General features: G+C 46.9%; 2 protein-coding genes across 5 annotated transcripts in view; both read right to left on the reverse strand.

Moving 5' to 3' along the window:
- Window positions 1-1,109: 1,109 nt before the first annotated feature.
- On the reverse strand, window positions 1,110-5,813 carry FBXL22 (F-box and leucine rich repeat protein 22). The gene is made up of 2 exons (XM_043471733.1): window positions 5,236-5,813; window positions 1,110-2,129 (listed from the first exon to the last, which is right to left on the reverse strand). The coding sequence occupies exons 1-2, from the start codon at window positions 5,739-5,741 to the stop codon at window positions 1,784-1,786; spliced, it is 852 nt and encodes a 283-aa protein (XP_043327668.1). The 5' UTR covers window positions 5,742-5,813; the 3' UTR covers window positions 1,110-1,783.
- Window positions 5,814-8,124: 2,311 nt separating this feature from the next.
- USP3 (ubiquitin specific peptidase 3) overlaps window positions 8,125-16,774 on the reverse strand; it is a 237,031-nt gene continuing 228,381 nt past the window's right edge. For all 4 annotated transcript variants that reach the window (XM_043471729.1, XM_043471728.1, XM_043471727.1 and 1 more), the window contains exons 13-15: window positions 15,849-15,962; window positions 15,646-15,713; window positions 8,125-11,699 (exon numbers count right to left, since the gene is read on the reverse strand). In XM_043471729.1, the coding sequence (XP_043327664.1) occupies window positions 11,534-11,699; window positions 15,646-15,713; window positions 15,849-15,962 (348 nt within the window). In that variant the 3' untranslated portion in view covers window positions 8,125-11,533. The remainder of the gene's footprint in view (window positions 11,700-15,645; window positions 15,714-15,848; window positions 15,963-16,774) is intronic.

Consider the following 16,774-nt stretch of genomic DNA (forward strand, 5'->3'; position numbering starts at 1 on the left):
CACCTCACTCTGTTCAGCTGCAACATCCAGCCATGCTCCTAGCCTTTGTGCTGGCGGCTCTTCCCTCTGTGGAATATTTTCCTCCAGATGCTGCACCCCTCCACTTTATTTCTCAGATGCCTCCTTCTCAAGGGGGCTTACATTTGTCAACCTCTTTTAAGTTGCTTTTCCTTTCCTGGCCCCTGTCAGCAGTCCCAGCAGTCCCCAAATTTCTTTTACCCTATACCTTCCCCTCTTCCCCAGTACTTATCTTCTTATACGCTGACTGGTACACTGTTTCTTCCCCCACTAGAACATAAGATCCATGAGAACAGAATGTCTTTTTTTTCCTTGTTGTTTCCCCAATATCTGGGCAATGAATAAGGAACCCATATGTTTGGTCAGGCCCCTCAAGATAGCTATTCTCTTGTTCTCTGTAAGTCCCCTGCCTGACTAGTGCCTGTTTCACCTAAACCCTACACACACAAGGACCGATCTTCCTAGATCCTTGCCCCAAGCCCCAGCTGATGATTGTTCACATCAAAGGGTCCCTGAGGGGCATGCCCCCATTGGTTTCCTTGGTAACGAATGAGCCCACCTGACATCAATTCCCCTGTAACTGGTCGTCTCCCCTCCCCTCTCCCAAGCAAAGACTGCCAGTGTCCTGCCTGCTGCACAGAGTGGGGTGTCACTCCAGGACTTTGCTTCAGACATGTAAATTTCCTCCATCCATTAAACCACTGATGTCTGTTACTGACTCTGGGCTCTTTCTCAGAATTAAAGCTGGGCAAGTGTAGGCTTTGTAGGCCTATGGGGTGCAGCCCAACACCAGTGAGTAGGCATCAAGAGCCCCTTCCACAAAAAAGAAACACCTGGTCTCAGGTGGGTCAAGGGCCTTGATTTCAGCTGGTGATGGGAGTAGCCAGAGTGAGCATCGCCCACCACTTCACCATTCTCCCTGCCTTCCCCCCTTACCCAAAAATTTCCCGATGTACCTGGAACCAGGAGGCTGCAGGATGACTGCTGACTGAGAGCCTCTGCTTTGGTGGCTGAAGGTGGGACAGCAGTGACTAAAGCTATGAAATTGAACTCAAGGCGTTGGCCCAACGTTCAAATCTAGCAGGTAAAAATTTAACTTTGCATTGGCTTTTAATGGTTTCGTCAACCAAAGATTTAACCAGGGCTGCTGCTTTTGTGTTTGTCTTTACTTTGGGACTGTCAAATGATTTTCTTCGTTTATGATGGATGGGAAAACGGTAGAAAACAAGCATAGCTGCAGTTTATGAAAGAATCACATTAACGAGAATTTCCTAGAATCGCTCAAAGCCGAGTTGGGGGTTGGCACGGAGCAAAGGCCCGGTGGAAACCACGGCTCTCTCTGGCTCAGGGTTCTACCCCCTCCTCCCTCTGGCGCAGCAAGGAGGGGTTGGGGAGAGGGCTGTCCCTCACACAGCCCTGGGGAGCTCGGGAGGCCACACTTCCCCACAGGGGGTGATTTAGGACACCCCCACCACCTCCCCTCCCCGCAGCTGCAGTCTCAGCCGTGAAGGATGAGATAGAGCCCCAAGTGGAGAACCCGGTGCGCAGGGGAAACAGAAAAGTGTTCTGGTGTTTAGCGAGAAACAATCGAGTGTTTTCCAAGCATCCGGCCATCAAATCTCGCACTCAGACGATGTATAAAATCGTAATATGGGTTAGGCGCTCGTATCCGAGTCTTGGCTGAGGATGTTGCGGCTGTCTAGGAGCTGGCGTTCAACACAAGTAGCTCCTTCCTCTGGAGACCTGGGGCCGGCGTCCTGCCCGCCTAGCGCAGAAGCAACTTGCGGAGGGCGGTGCCGGGCGCGTGCGGGCCGCGCGGGAGCTGGTCCGGGATCATGGCCGCGCTGTGTTCAGCGCGCAGCGTCAAGCGCGGGCACGCGGCGCGCAGACGCCTGAGGCCGGCCGCGCTCACGTTGCGGCAGAAGTCCACGTGCAGCGTCTGCAGCGCGCGCCCGTGCGCCGCCACGGCTGTCAGCGTGCGGTTGGTGACGCGCGCGCAGTTCTCCAGGTGCAGCGCGCGCAGGCGCGGGCAGGAAACCAGCAGACGCGCCAGGCAGTCGTCGGTGACGTGGCCGCAGCCAGACAGCGTGACGGTTGCCAGGTTGGGGCACCTGCGGAGAGGAGGATGCGGTTAGCGTGCTAGCTTGCGGCCGCCCCCGGTCACGCCCCCTAGCTCCCTGGCTGGTTGGTCCCAGTGCGAACTCTGGGAGACCGCATCTTAGAGAGGAGTACCGGGCCTAGCTCTTGTGGCTTAGCTGGTAAAGAATTCTGCCTGCAATGAGGGAGATCTGGGTTCGATCCCTGGGTTGGGAAGATCCCCTGGAGAAGGGAAAGACTACCCCCTCCAGTATTCTGGCCTGGAGAATTCCATGGCCTGTATAGTCCATGGGGTTTCAAAGAGTTGGATCCTGTTGAGCCACCTTCACTTTCATCGGACCTAGTGAGTTTCTCTTTGGGAAGCTGCCCGCTGTGACATGGCCCGGATCTGAACTGGGGCCCGCTTCCCTTGCTCTTCTGCTACTCCACCTCACCATACTTGGCTGTGAGTGGGCTTTTAGCTCAGGAGCCCAAACCCCCGTCCTGCTGTGCGATGCTGGTTTCTAGGAGGGTGAGAAAAGCAGTGCATGGTGACAGCTCAAGTCTAGCTTCAAGCTGAGGCCCTGGTGATCGTGGCAGGACAGTGCAGAGAGGGTTTTCTGTAAAGTGTCTTAGAATCAGGCCCATTCCAACTCTTGGCCATCGGGGCCCCCTCTGAGTATTGGTTCCAAGTTCTAGAGCCCTGGTTTCAGCTGAGTTGACGGAGGCAGCTGCTGCAACTCCACTGGGATGCCAGCCTGCCAGAAGTCAAGATCCACAAGTAGCTAGACCCAGGCCTGTTGTGGGTACAGTCAGGGACAAAGGTAGCTTGTCCAGAAAGTATGGGGGGAGGGAGGTGTCTCTCTGCACCAACCTTGCCAGCAACTGCTTGGGAAAAAGATCTTGAGCACAGTTGGACGTGGTTTCTTTGTGCCGTGACCTTGATTGTCATTCATTACCTGGTATGTATGTTTGAGGTTGGCTGGGAGAGAATAATGCCCACCAGTGGGGTTGTCCTGAGGACTAAATGATTAGAAGTGTCTGGAGCCTGTGCAGGGCCTTCTGTAGGTGCTTCTAAGCCATGTTTCCTGGGAGCAGGCAGGACCACACTGCTTCCAGTCAAGAACCTGTCTCATGGGTGCAGGCCTTGGCTTCCTATAGCCAGAGGAAGCTGGAGTCAGGCCACAAAGGGTTTCCCTTTCCCCATCCGCCTCCCTCAATGCCCCTGGGCTGCACCTGACTGAGCCAGCTCAGCTCCATTTGCTTTAGGAAGGAAGGAAGGAACTAAAGTAGACTGGACATGGCTGCATCCACAAACCAAGAACACCCCATCTTTCCAAGTTTGCACATCTTCCTTAGACTTTATATCTGCCTTCCACCCCCAGTTTCTTGAATGAGGAAACTGGCTCAGGGAGCTCAAGTGATTTGCCTGTGACTTATTTGCTGTCTAACCCAGGACAAATATCTGAACCTTGCTGCACCACCTCTTCATCTGTCAAGTGGGAGAGAAACTGTTACCTTCAGGGTGGTGGTGAGGATTAGGTAGGCATTTAAGCCCCAAGGCTGTTAACATGATTCCTTCCTCTTGAGAACCTTTAGAATAATCCTGAGGCAGGAAGAAACCAGCAAAAGAAACCATGGACTCCCTACCAGCCATCCTCAGCTGTCCCCAGGTGATTGCCAGATCTAGGTTTGGTGCACAGGCATCAATACCTACTGTGTGCCAGTGCTACTGTGTCATTTAATCTGAAATTAGCCTGTGAGATAAGGCAGTGTATCCCAGTCCACAGGGGAAGAAATGAAGTTGAGTTAATTTAAATATTTGGGCTGGGGGTCACATGGTCAGACAGTAGCAGTACTGGGGGACTCAGCCCCAGGCCCTTTGCTTTTTTCTGACACTCGTGCCTGGACAGGTACAGTCCACACCTTGCTGGTTTGGGGGGTTATACCCGCTTCTAAGAATGGAAGAAATTTAGGGCAGGCTTTTTACCCTGTACATATCACTTCCCTGTCTGTTTACTGGGTCTTGTTAAACCCATCAAAATGGCATGGTCTCATTAGGGACAACCCCAAATCCATCTTCTATTTTCTTCTATGGCCTTAAAAAAAAAAAAAGAAAAGGAGGGGCCACTACACTGTTTGCTTCTGTTCCTTGTTAGGCTGCCAGAATACAGCAGCTGTTAAACCTGGGTGGCAACAAGCGGACTGAACCTAGTTTGTTAGTGGACGAGGGGATCATTTCCTCAAAGGCAGGACAGGACTGGTAAAGCCTCAGTGAGAGCCTGGCTGAGGAAGACTGTTCTTTGTGGACTGCTCTGGGCAGGAGGCTGTGACAGTGAAGGGAGTCTTGCCCGTGGCTCAGCCACCATGGGGTCGACAGGTCAAATACAGGATGTATTTAGGACATACTTGTGCCAAAAATTATTCCGTCTATCTGAAGTTCAGATTTATCTGGGCCTCTTGAATCTTTATTTGCTAAAATCTGGGAATCCTAGACTGTGGCACAAATCACAACCTGTCAGACTTTTGGGTTTGCTCATTTGAAAACTTGGGCTAAAGCACTGTTCCCTTCAGTGTACTGATCCTCGCAGTAACTTCAGGTACTCTGAAGATTAGTAAGTTTCTCATAAGGAAACCACTGTCTGCACCCCTGCTGGAGTCTGGATTGGTTCATCTAACCCAGAGCCGAGGAGCCTAACCCTCCTTCAGCTGCACTCCACAGGTCTTGGGGTTTGCTTGTCAGGAGCAGAATCAAGGGGGCGTGAGCTGATTGCTGAATCTTGAAACCTTTTCCTGGGACCTGACACTGAAAATGAAGGCCCAGCTGGACCCACCCAGCCCTTCATGGCTGCCAGGGAGGACAGCTGCCAGAAGCAGAGGGACAGGCTGAAGCCTAGTCCTTCCTCTCTGCTGAAGCAGCTCCAGGACCTGTGAGGCTAAGAGAAGGATTGGCGCCCTTTCCCCCCAGAATTCTCTCCATCCTGTGGAGACTGCGCGGTGGGTGGGCCTGGGGGGGTCTGCCTTGGGCCTAGTCTGAGGCTCCCCGAAGCAGAGCCGTCTTGGTCTCGTCATTTGCTCTTCCCAGACACCCAGGGGCCTCCCAGAGCCCTGGAGGCCGGCGCGCCTCAGGAGGCGGCCTACCTGTCGCACACGCGGAGGAGGAAGTCGTTGACCAGGCTCTCGTGCCGGCTGCAGATGCTCCGCTGGAGGGCGCTCTTGAGCCAGTCCTCGATGCTGCACACCTGCACGCGGCTGGAGTGCCAGCAGATGGAGAGGCTCCGGAGCGCCGGGCTCAGGAGGAAGTTGTCCTTCTTGAGTTCTGCGAGGGAACGGAAGTGCAGCAGGGGCCAGAGTGCAGGGTCCTCAAACACGTCCTGGAGCTGGGGGCAGGTCCTGGCAAGGTTCTTCCTGCTGTCCTTGTCCAGGAAGGAGAAGAGGTGCAGCAGGCACTCCCGATTGAGCTGGGTGATGTGCATGGTCCGCAGTGGCCACACCGAGTGTGGCTGGAGCCCAGGGACCTGACCTACCTCCAGCTGCTCCTCCCCAGCTCTGGGCTGGTGGACATATATGGTTGAAGAATGGTGTTTATTTTTGGCCAACAACTGGTGCTGGCGCTCTGAGGAGGAGGGAAGCCCAGACCCAGACATACGTGCGGTAGTCTGTGGCTCGGCTTATGTTTAGAGGAATTGAAAACCCTGGCAGAAAATCAGCATGTTGAAGTTCAATAGCCTACTTAAAGGGGATTTCTTTCCTTTTAGCTGACAATGGTGTTAGGCAGAGAGCTCTTTTGGCATTTTCATTCGGGGTACTGGCTAGACTATCTTTGTCCGGGCTTGCAATCTCTACTCACTGGGAGGGACTTTAATTGTTAATAGTATCTGGTTTTATTTCCTGGGACATCAATATGAGTCTTTGGCTCTACTTTCAATAGGAAGAAGCCTGCTGTCTATAAAAAGCTAAAGCTTGTGGTTTTATGCTTGGAGGTGTAAGCAGAAGCCATGGTCGATGCCCCTTTTCTGTGTTACTTTGTTCCATAGTGATGGTTTCCAGCCTAGGCTGAACTACCATCAAATCCTGCTGCTCCCCTCCAGGCAGAGGGATTTCCCAGTTGCCTTGTTTTCACCCTGAGCTTTTTCATAAAAGATTTGTGTTAAGTAGCTTCTGTCTCTCCAAGGTTCTTCTGTGTGTATGTGTGTAAACTCATTTACTTGGCTTTACATTTTTCCAATTATGTGTCCTGCTGTATCTAATCTATATTTCCCCAAGTGCCAGGATGGATGAAGTAACTCTTAACACAAAACTACTTGAAGCAATTATAAGTTGAAGTATTTTACTCTTGCCCTGTAAACCAGCCTCACATCCTCCTTGTGAATGTGTGTAATTTAGTTCCTGGCAGTTAAGCTGCTCAGTAAATTGCTGGAGGTTTTATTCATGAGTTCTCCCTTCCTAACACAAAACTGAGATTCCTTAATTTGTGGGCTCATTTTCTAGTACCGCCTCACTCCCAGTCCTTCACCAGCCCTGCTGTATTCCTCCTCCTGTGAGCTCCTAGGTCTGTGTCTCCTATGTCTTGCTTGGTTTGGGGGCTGCAGTAGTGAGATGAGAACCATTTTTTTCTCTGCTAGACCAGGAAACACCACCTCAGTGGTTACTATTGTTCTTTTTCCCACATAATTAGAATTGGAAGGAATGGGAATACTGTTTCCACTTGTGTGGATGAAGCACATATGCCAGGACCCTCTTCTGGAACTGCGGCTGGGTCAGACCTGGTGCAGCTTTGCCTGTAAAAGCAGAATGCAGCCTAAGGGAGAAAGTAGCCATTGTGGCCAGCTCCCTTGCTTTGAGGAGTCAGTGGGTCCCCTGTGCCTGGGTTACCCCACCACTGCCAAGGTCAAATGGAAAGCATGACTTTTCTTAAAAACAGCATACATCAAGAAACAGCCAAAAGCAAGATGTATTTCTCAAGGAAAGGGTTACTAAGAACTGCTCATATTTCACACTAATCATTTCAATTGTTCAAATGACAGCTGACAGCCAGAGTCCCTCTTTGGGCTCTAGTTAAACTTATTCAAAAGGTACTGCTGCACCACAGGTGGGTTTACTGGAAAGCCTTTAGGATTTCCCTCCTGAATCCTTTCCAAACCAACAGTTTTTAGAGGGCTGATCCCTGGAAGTAGTTGGTTCTTTCACCTTCTTAAAGGCAGAGTAGTGTAAGCCTGCCAGCCACAGGGGAGAGTCATTTTGTTCCTTGTCTCCCAAGCTGCACGTCCACAGCTCTGCTTGAGCAGCAAATATGGGCAGAGCCGGGCCACTTGGCTGCTCCTCACGTGGGGTGGTAGGAGGCACCCCGGGATATAGGGTGGGTCCACAGGCATGCCTGCCTGCAGGGAGGAATGTGGCTCTCAGCTGGGTGTTCTGACAGCTGTTCCTCCAAGCTCCTCCCTTTCTGCCCCATGGAGCTCGGCTCCTTCACAGCCTCTGACCAGCATGGCTGCCAGAAGGAAACGTGTGATTCGAGAACTGGAGGCAAAACCATTTGGGCCGCAGGCGTCTCTATCTTCAGTTTTAGAAAACTGATAGAAACAGGCAAATGAGTAACACAGAAAAACAATGGGTGTGGACACAGGGTGGTTCTTACAGGAGCTTACTGTAAAGCAGGTATTTACTCTTTAACAGTGGCACTTGTTTCCCTGTTTGATCCTTTGGTCAGAGCCCCAAACCTGGTTCCTCAGGGTAGTCTGGCTCTGACGGAGGCAAGCGGACCTCATTCTTATAAAAAAGGACAGGATGAAGTCACACAGTGCGGGTGAGCTCCCTTGGGACCTGATGCGGCACTGGACGGCCTGGCCTGCCACCAACCCTGCCCTCCAGGTCCCTCTGTCTGGGCCCAAGTGCACAGCAGCCCCAGGTGGTGACGGGTTCGTAGAAACCTACTACCTGGTGACTCATTCCAAAGGCCCTTGGCTTGAGCAAGTACATCATCACTAACTTTGCTCCACTGAAAGAGGTTCGGAAATAATAGTCAAAAGGGAAGAGACCAGATCTTTAATGATACTTTCCATAAAACAGTTCAGGTTGGTGAAGCAGCAAAAGGCTGTGATTACAACTTAAATCAGTCACTTGCACAAGTAATCCTCTCAGCATCATACAGATTAGGTTTCAGTGGAAATGATTACCTCTCACACAACCAACACTCGCAGAGGGCAGTCTGAAGTCCGTCGCAGTCAGACCTGAGGGGGAAGGTCCTCACCCAGCGAGGTGACGCACAGACCTTGGACTACAGCACACCGCCACCCACTCCCACTCCCCCCTGCCCTGTGGGCACCTTCCTGCGGCCACGCTCTGGTCCCCTCTTATCTGTTCCTGGCTGCAGAAACAGACTTTGCTCAGGAGCTTCTCCAGGGCTCACAGGAAGAGGCCACTTCAGCTACAAAGGGAACATGAGAGAGTTCAGGGGACGGTAGAGGTGGAAGTGGGATAAGTGTATCTAAATAGACATATGTACACACACTAAACCAATGAAGGAGAGGTTTGGCTTTAAGAAATAAATATGTCCCCAACCCTAGAAACCAAGCTGCTGAGTAGGTTCCACAGGTGAGATACACATTTAACACTTAACCAGGGCCCATACACTTTACTGGTTTAATTCTATTACATTTGTCATCACTAGACACTGAGTAGAATACAGTGGATAAGCAAAGGTTTTCTCCACCATGGAGAGAGATTTGTGTTGCCACAAACTGTTTCTGTCACCCACCTGTGTGGGAGGACTTCTGAGAGTTTTGTTCCGAGGAGCCCTGTGCCTCAGCGTGAGGCCCTGCCTCAGCACTGCTCTCTGAATGGGAAGCCACACGCGTGCTCGAGACGACACGGCACCAGGGAACAGCCCTGAAGAGCACGAAGGTCAGCTTTCGAAAGAGGCGTGGTAAGGCTGCACAGTTAAATTTTCAAAATACAAATAGGCACATTTACATCACTGGTGTTCAAGTGCACAGTTCACATGGGTCCAGTCGCTTTTCCAGAGAACCTTCATGGTATCCTTCAGGCATGTCTGCTTTAGTAAAATGAAGAGAGAAAAACACTGCAAAATTCAAGAGAGGAGGTGTGTTCATCTCTTAAGCCAACAGTGTTGCCTGTGTGAGGACCACTTTCCCCAACAAAGTAGTCTAGTCTGTTGTAAGTTCCATTTGGTAGAAAGGCCATTTTCCTCCATCAACACTGCCCGAGGCTTTCTTGTTGGAGTTACAAGTGCTGCCCACGCAGAGACTAGTGATCTAAGTGCAAATGTTAGAAGTTATAGCTGTGTATCTTCTAAGCAAAAGAGACTGGATTCATAGGAGCGAGGTCAGAGGAGATGCACATTTCTAGTTCAATGTCATGTGATGTTAATGTACTGATACAGTAGATCAAATTATGTGAAACTGTCATTTTTGTAGTTCAAAAAGTTGTGGCTCGGCGTGTGTAATTTAACATTGTAAACTTTTAAATACATGTTTTCCTCTTAATTTTATCTTCTGGGCGCTCTGTTTCTAAGCTGTAAGATCTATACCTGATGGCAAAGCTTTCTTCTCTGGAGTGAAACTGTAGACCAGCACAGTCTGGGAGAGCGCTGCATACAGGTGGAACTGTCCAGCCCTAGCTGGTCCTGGGCCATGAGTGGCTGCTGAGAACTTGAACCATGACCAGCGTGACTGAAGAACTGAGTTTTCAATATGTTTTTAATGAAAATCAACACTTAACTAACTATACATGGCCAATGACCATGGTATTGGACAGTAGACGTTCAGACATAATTTGCTCCTAGTTATTCTAAACTGTTGAGCAGGTGTGTTCTGCTCTGAGAAAATGTGGAATTTTTCCAGCTAATATTGAAGTGGGGACGGAGCAGCTCTTTTCCTGCAGCTTCCAACATCCAGGCCAGGAGGAGGGCCACCCAACTTTCTTTTACATCCATACACTTAAAATCTGGACCTTTTTTTTTTTTTTTTTAAAACAGAAAAAAATAATAGAACGTCTGATTGGCTGGCTTAACATAAACTAACTACATTCTGCCCCCTTGTAACAACTTGTAAAGAATTGGGACTGGAGGAAAATACCAACTGGAACAAGGAGTGAACATGAAAATGTGCATGGTCCTATCCCACAGGCCCAGCTGGAGCTCCCTCCTCCTCTCACTAATTTGGACGTTGGGCACCAGCACCCCAAGATCAGCAGGCTGGCTTGAAAACACTTCTGGAAAGCACAGGAAGCGTCATTAGATGGGATTCTGGTTCCAGATTTCAATTTGAATTAAAGCTAAGCAGTGCTGGTGCCTACTTTTCTTGAAAACAATTTTAAAAGACTGCTAACCTAAACAACAAAAACTCTATTTACTCAAAGTGAAAGTATTTTCAATTGCTCTGCTATGAGGATAGGCCAGTGAGAGCTGTTAAAACTTAAAGACTTTAGTTTCCTCTTGTGGACTCCACAGTGTTACCCCAAGTTTAGGTGATGGTCAGAATCAACTTTGGGAGGTAGCATCTCAACCTCTGGTGGCCAAGTAAGACAGACTAGAGTGGACATGCAGTTAATCCCAGTGCTACAACCAATGGGGGAATTAGGTGCTGACTCAAAAAGGCAATCATGACACTACAGTTTCTGCACACTGGATAAATAACACGTGGATAGCATGTGGCTGAGTCACAGAACTTTTGAAACACTTTTAAGTGTATTTGGTCTTATTTGGACTGTTCAGTACCCCTATCTCATCTATGAAAGTGCCCCAAAACCAAAAAAAATTAAAAGTAATTCTTGAATTTGCAATGTAGGTACAACTGAATCAACCGATTTATTTAGTAGTGCTGATAAACAGCACCTTTGAGAGATGCCAAGAGCAGCAGTCACCTGGTCTGTTTAATGACGCCCTTCCTGTCCTCTTTTACAAGCAGGAAGAATGATTACTGAGCAGTCACTGAACTCTCGTGAGCCACAAATTTACGTGCACACATGATACTTGCTTTAGAGCCAACCTGATCTCCGTTGGATCAGTGAGAAGGCAGCAGGTGGTTACATCGCTCTTCACAATGGGGAACACCTCTCGCTTTCAGCATACGAGAGTAACAAAGCATTGATGTAAATGTGCCTCAAAGTGAGAACTGAACATTAATATAAAAAAGTCAAATAGAACTAAGTTCTTGAAACTACATATAAAAACTGAATTATTACAACTAAAGCAGCAAATCAAAATATCTGCTGAGGTTTTCTGGTAGAACTAAAAAAAAAAAAAAAAAAAATTAGTTGGTGCCCATGTTCAATAAGTCACTACCATTGACAAAATAAAACTAAACCCAAAATAGGAAACTGAAAAGTGCATAATGAAATTAAATCTTGGATCAAGTATTTATGGAAAATTGGAAATGTCTGTCCGGTATAGTTGAAGAATAATGATTTGGAGGAGGTATTAAAGTTTATCCGATCCAGCTTTGGCCTGGCGCTCCACATAAAAAAGGATGTAGGCCTTGGCCTTCACCACGGTGTCTTCCTCAGTCAGAGTTACAGTGCTGTCATTGAAATGGAACCAGCGACCTTCGTGAGTTGCGTATGCTGTGTAATGTCCAGAACCGACCCTGTGAAGAAAGGTCAAATGAGCAAAGATAAAGACTACAGAAGTCACACAAGAATCTGTGCAACCATATAAATTATTAGAAGGACAATACATTTTAATAATTACTGTATGGAATAAATTCTAGAGATTTGTAATTTAAGACAGGTGATTAAGCTCACGTTTATCTTCTTGAAACCCATCGAAATGACAAGGAATATAGTCACACTGGAGAACAGGGAAGCGTGCCATGGACTGAGCAGAAACGGAAGATTTTCAGGAACACAGAGCTTTACATGGCACTGGATTAACAGAGAAACTAAACATCAAAGGAGCCTAACAAGCAGAGGTCACGGCCTGTGGAAACAGGGAAAACTTAGGACCAGATTTCCCATCAGTCTTAGAAGAAACCTGAGCACAGGACAGAAATCTGCCTCCAGGGAAGCACTTTCTCTCCTAGTTTGACCATCAAAGGCTTTTCTTTCTCATCATGACCCACCCACTCACACATGGAGCCCCAGACTCAGTCCTCCTGGGTAGGAGAAAGCCTGTAGACAGAACAAAGACCTTCACAAACTGCTAGAAAAACACACAACATTTCATGAGCTGAAGACACTAGACTAAGAGTATCCCTGTTAACTACCAAACAAATATATCTCAAGTAATTTCTTAAGTCCAAAGAAAAAACAAGCAAATGAGAATCAGATGTGTAGTGGACTTATCATTTATAACTATGAATGGTGAAATCAAAAGAGCAATGTCTACAAAGTTCAGAGGGAAGAGGATTTTCAACATGGATAGTTGCTTGACAGGTCTGAAGGTAAAACTAATATCCTCAAGCAGACCAGAAAAAGGAAGGAATATACCCCTAATACAGGTTTTCAAGGGAAAAAAGTAATCAAGAATGTTATGTAACAAAATAAGAAATGTATCTGTAAAGTAGAGAACATGAAGTTTATTCTAAATAATACCTGTTTCCCCTCCATTTAAATATCAAATGGCCAAGGAAATCAGCAGTCTTTTGGAGTAATGACTACTCAGGATTTTGTGGACAACAGACTAGTTGTGAATGCTGGACTCAAATGAACCTTTCTCCATTTTGCTTTCGTGTGCCTTCTCTTCATGCTTTGCAACATATTTCAGGAATACTCTTTCCCACCAAGACTGAAGGAAAGTTCTACCAGTCACTCAGTCATGTCCAACTCTTTGCAACCCCAACAACTGCAGCACGCCAGGCTTCCCTATCCTTCACTATCTCCTGGAGTTTGCTCAAACTCATGTCCATTAAGTCAGTGATGCCATCTGACCATCTCATCCTCTGTTGCCCCCTTCTCCTCTTGTCCTCAATCTTTCCCAGCATCAGAGTCTTTTCCAGTGAGGCAGTTCTTTGCATCAGGTGGCCAAAATATTGGGAGTTTCAGCTTCAGCCATCAGTCATTCCTGTGAATATTTGGGGTTTATTTCCTTTAAGATTGACTGCTTTGATTTCCCTGCTGTCCAAGGGACTCCCAAGAGTCTTCTCTAGCACCACAGTTCAAAAGCATCAATTCTTTGGTGCTCAGCCTTATCTATGGTCTAGCTTTCACATCTGTACATGACTACTGGGAAAACCATAGCTTTGACTATACAGACCTTTGTTGGCAAAGCGACGTCTCTGCTTTTTAATACACTGTCTAGGTTGATCACAGCTTTTCTTCCAAGGAGCAAGCATCTTTAAATTTCATTGCTGCAGTCACCATCTACAATGATTCTGGAGCCCAAGAAAATAAAGTCTGTCACTGTTTCCATTTTTTCCCCATCTACCTGCCATAAAGTGATGGGACAGGATGCCATGATCTTCGTTTTTTGAATGTTGAGTTTTAAGCCAGCTTTTTCCCTCTCCTCTTTCACCTTCAAGAGGCGCTTTAGTTCCTTTTCATTTTCTGCCATAATGGTGGTATCATTTGCATACCTAGGTTGTTGTTATTTCTCCAGGCAATCTTGATTCCAGGCTGAGCTTCATCCAGCCTGACATTTTGCATGATGTACTCTGCATACAAGTTAAATAAACAGGGTGATAACATACCAGCCTTGATGTCCTCCTTTCCCAATTCTGAACCAGTCAGTTGTTCCATATACAGTTCTGTTGCTTCTTGACCTGCATACAGGTTTCTCAGGAGGCAGGTAAGGTGGTCTAGTATTCCCATCTCTTTAAGAATTCTCCGCAGTTTGTTGTGATCCACACAGTCAAAGGCTTTAATGTAGTTAATGAAGCAGCAGGAGATGTTTTTCTGGAATTCTCTTGCTTTCTCTATGATCCAACAGATGTCAATTTGATCTTTGGTTCCCCTGCCTTTTCCAAATCCAGCGTGTACATCTGGATAGTCTTGGTTCACGTATTGTTGAAGCTTAGCTTGAAGGATTTTGAGCATTATCCTACCATGTGAAATGAGCACAATTGTGTGGTAGTTTGTGCTTCTTTGGCATTGCCTTTCTTAGGGATTGGAATGAAAACTGACCTTTTCCAGTCCTGTGGCCACTGCTGAGTTTTCCAAATTTGCTGCCATACTGAGTGCAGCACTTTCAGAGAATCATCTTTTAGGATTTGAAATAGCTCAGCTGGAATTCCATCATCTCCACGAGCTTTGTTCTTAGTAATGCTTTCTAAGGCCCACTTGACTTCACACTCTAGGATGCCTGGCTCTAGGTAAGTGATCACACCATTGTGGTTGTCCGGGTCATTAATACCTTTTTTGTACAGTTCTTTTGGGTATTCTTGCCACCTCTTCTTACAATCTTCTGCTTCTGTTAGGTCTATACCATTTCTGTCCTTTATTATGCCCTTCTTTGCATGAAATATTCCCTTGGTATTTCTAATTTTCTTGAAGAAATCTCTAGTCTTTCCCATTCTATTGTTCTCCTCTATTTCTTTGCATTGCTCACATGTGAAGGCTTTCTTCTGTCTCCTTGCTGTTCTTTGGAATTCTACATTCAGATAGGTATATCCTTCTCTTCCTCCTTTGCCTTTGCCTCTCTCCTTTTCTCAGCTGTTTGTAAGGCCTCCTCAGACAGCCATTCTGCCCTGTTGCGTTTCTTTTTCTTGCGGAAGGTTTTGATCACTGCCTCCTGTACAATGACAGTTCTTCAGGCACTCTGTCATCCGGATCTAATCCCTTGAATCTATTTGTCACTTCCACTGCAAGGGATTTGATTTAGGTCATACCTGAATGGCCTAGTAGTTCTCCCTACTTATTTCAGTTTAACTCTGAATTATGCAATAAGAAGCTCATGATCTGAGCCACGGTCAGCTCTCAATCTTGTTTTTGCTGACTGTTTAGAGCTTCTCTGTCTTCAGCTCCAAAAAATATTATCAATCTGATTTCAGGACTGACCATCTGGTGATGTCCATGTGTAGAGTCTTCTCTTGTGTTGTTGGAAGAGGATGTTTGCTATGACCAGAACGTTCTCTTGACAAAACTGTTAGCCTTTGTTCTGGTTCATTTTGAACTCCAGAGCCAAACCTGTTACTCCTGGTATTCCTTGACTTTCTACTTTTGCATTCCAGTCCCCTATGATAAAAAGGACATCTTCTTTTGGTGTTAGTTCTAGAAGGTCTTATACGTCTTCGTAGAACCGTTCAACTTCATCTTTTCCAGCATTAGTGGTTGGGACATAGACTTGGATTACTGTGATTTGAATGGTTTGCCTTGGAAACAAACCGAGATCATTCTGTCATTTTTGAGATTCACCCAAGTACTGCATCTTGGACTCTTTGTTGACTATGAGAGCTATTCCATTTCTTCTGCGGGATTCTTGCCCACAGTAATAGATATAATGGTCCTCTGAATTAAATTTGTCCATTCCTGTCCATTTTAGTGAACGAACCTGAACTGCTGTAGAGGGAGCTGGGAGAGAGTTACTGAGAGTGGTACAAAATTCCAGGTCTTTACTGCCCTATTCCCAACCCCAAGAGAGCCCGCTGGCATACTCACCCAGAGCCATGGTGCACCACCACAGCAGCGAGGTCGTACAGGCAGTTCTCTGGGCCACTGTTCTCGGGCTACAGATCAGGGGAGAAGGCATCCCAGGACTGAGTTAGGAGCAGTGGTCAATGACATCAGCATCTCCCTACCTCAATGACCTCCACCCTCTCTCTGTGAAGACTTAATTTTACTAACAAATGTAATTACGTTACCTCTAGTAAGTAGCATTTCATGTCTAGGCCTCTCAGGGGAAATTCTACATATGTATCAACTTTGTTTCTTAAATATGCTGTCCAATGAAATCTTTTCAAATGTAAGCATAGCACCTGGATGAGAGATAAAGACAAAAATTATAAACAAGCACTTAATTTACCTTTCAATCAAAATTAACTACTTGATGGTACTAATGTCTCTTAGATAATATTTTAGGCAGTCTATCAGTTTTTCTTTTGATTCTTGATATTGGTTTCTTCCATGAATACCTTTTTATGGTACTGTGATTTATAATCATGTGTTTAGTTTTGTCTCCTTTCCTGACACAAGATCCTAAAAGCCTTGAAATTTCCTAAGAGAGCCACACAGAGTGATCTTTTGTTATGTTAGTGAGGTATGGGGGCTTGTTGCCAAGAGAACCAATCAAGAAATTGAGTTAAAACTTTCAGTCCTACCTCCCTGACCCCCAAGAGGGGAGAGGGATTGGAGGTTGAACGATCAGCACTGGGCACTGATTTAATCAGTCATGTCTGTGTAATGAAGCCCAAAGGACAAGGTTTGGCGCACTTCCAGTTGGGGAACCAGAGCTCTTCCACATGCCACCATGCAAGGCCCCAAACTCCATGAGGACAGAAACTCCTTTGTTCAGAACTTTGCCCTTTGTATCTCTTCATCTGGTTGTTGATTTGTATCCTTTAACATCCTTTGTTGTGAATTGATAATCTGGTGAGCAGACAGGTTTCCTGGGTTCTGTGAGCTGCTATAGCAAATTAATGGAACCCAAGAAGGGACAAGGGTCATGGGGACCTCGGATGTCTACCTAGTCGGTCACAAGTAGGAGTAACAATGGGGACATGTGACTGGTGTCTGAAGTCCAAGGAAGGAGTCATAGGAACCCTCAATTTGTAGTTGTCCCTTCAGAAGC

The sequence above is a fragment of the Cervus canadensis genome, chromosome 6, assembly GCF_019320065.1.
Source record: "Cervus canadensis isolate Bull #8, Minnesota chromosome 6, ASM1932006v1, whole genome shotgun sequence".
In the NCBI taxonomy this organism is placed as follows: Eukaryota; Metazoa; Chordata; class Mammalia; order Artiodactyla; family Cervidae; genus Cervus; species Cervus canadensis.

Bases quoted from the DNA above. Each gene is read 5' to 3' on its own strand.
- FBXL22 (XM_043471733.1), bottom strand. From the start codon at position 5,741: ATGTCTGGGTCTGGGCTTCCCTCCTCCTCAGAGCGCCAGCACCAGTTG. The intron at 2,130-5,235 runs GTAGGCCGCCTC...TCCTCTCCGCAG, and splicing joins CTCCTCCGCGTGTGCGACAG to GTGCCCCAACCTGGCAACCG.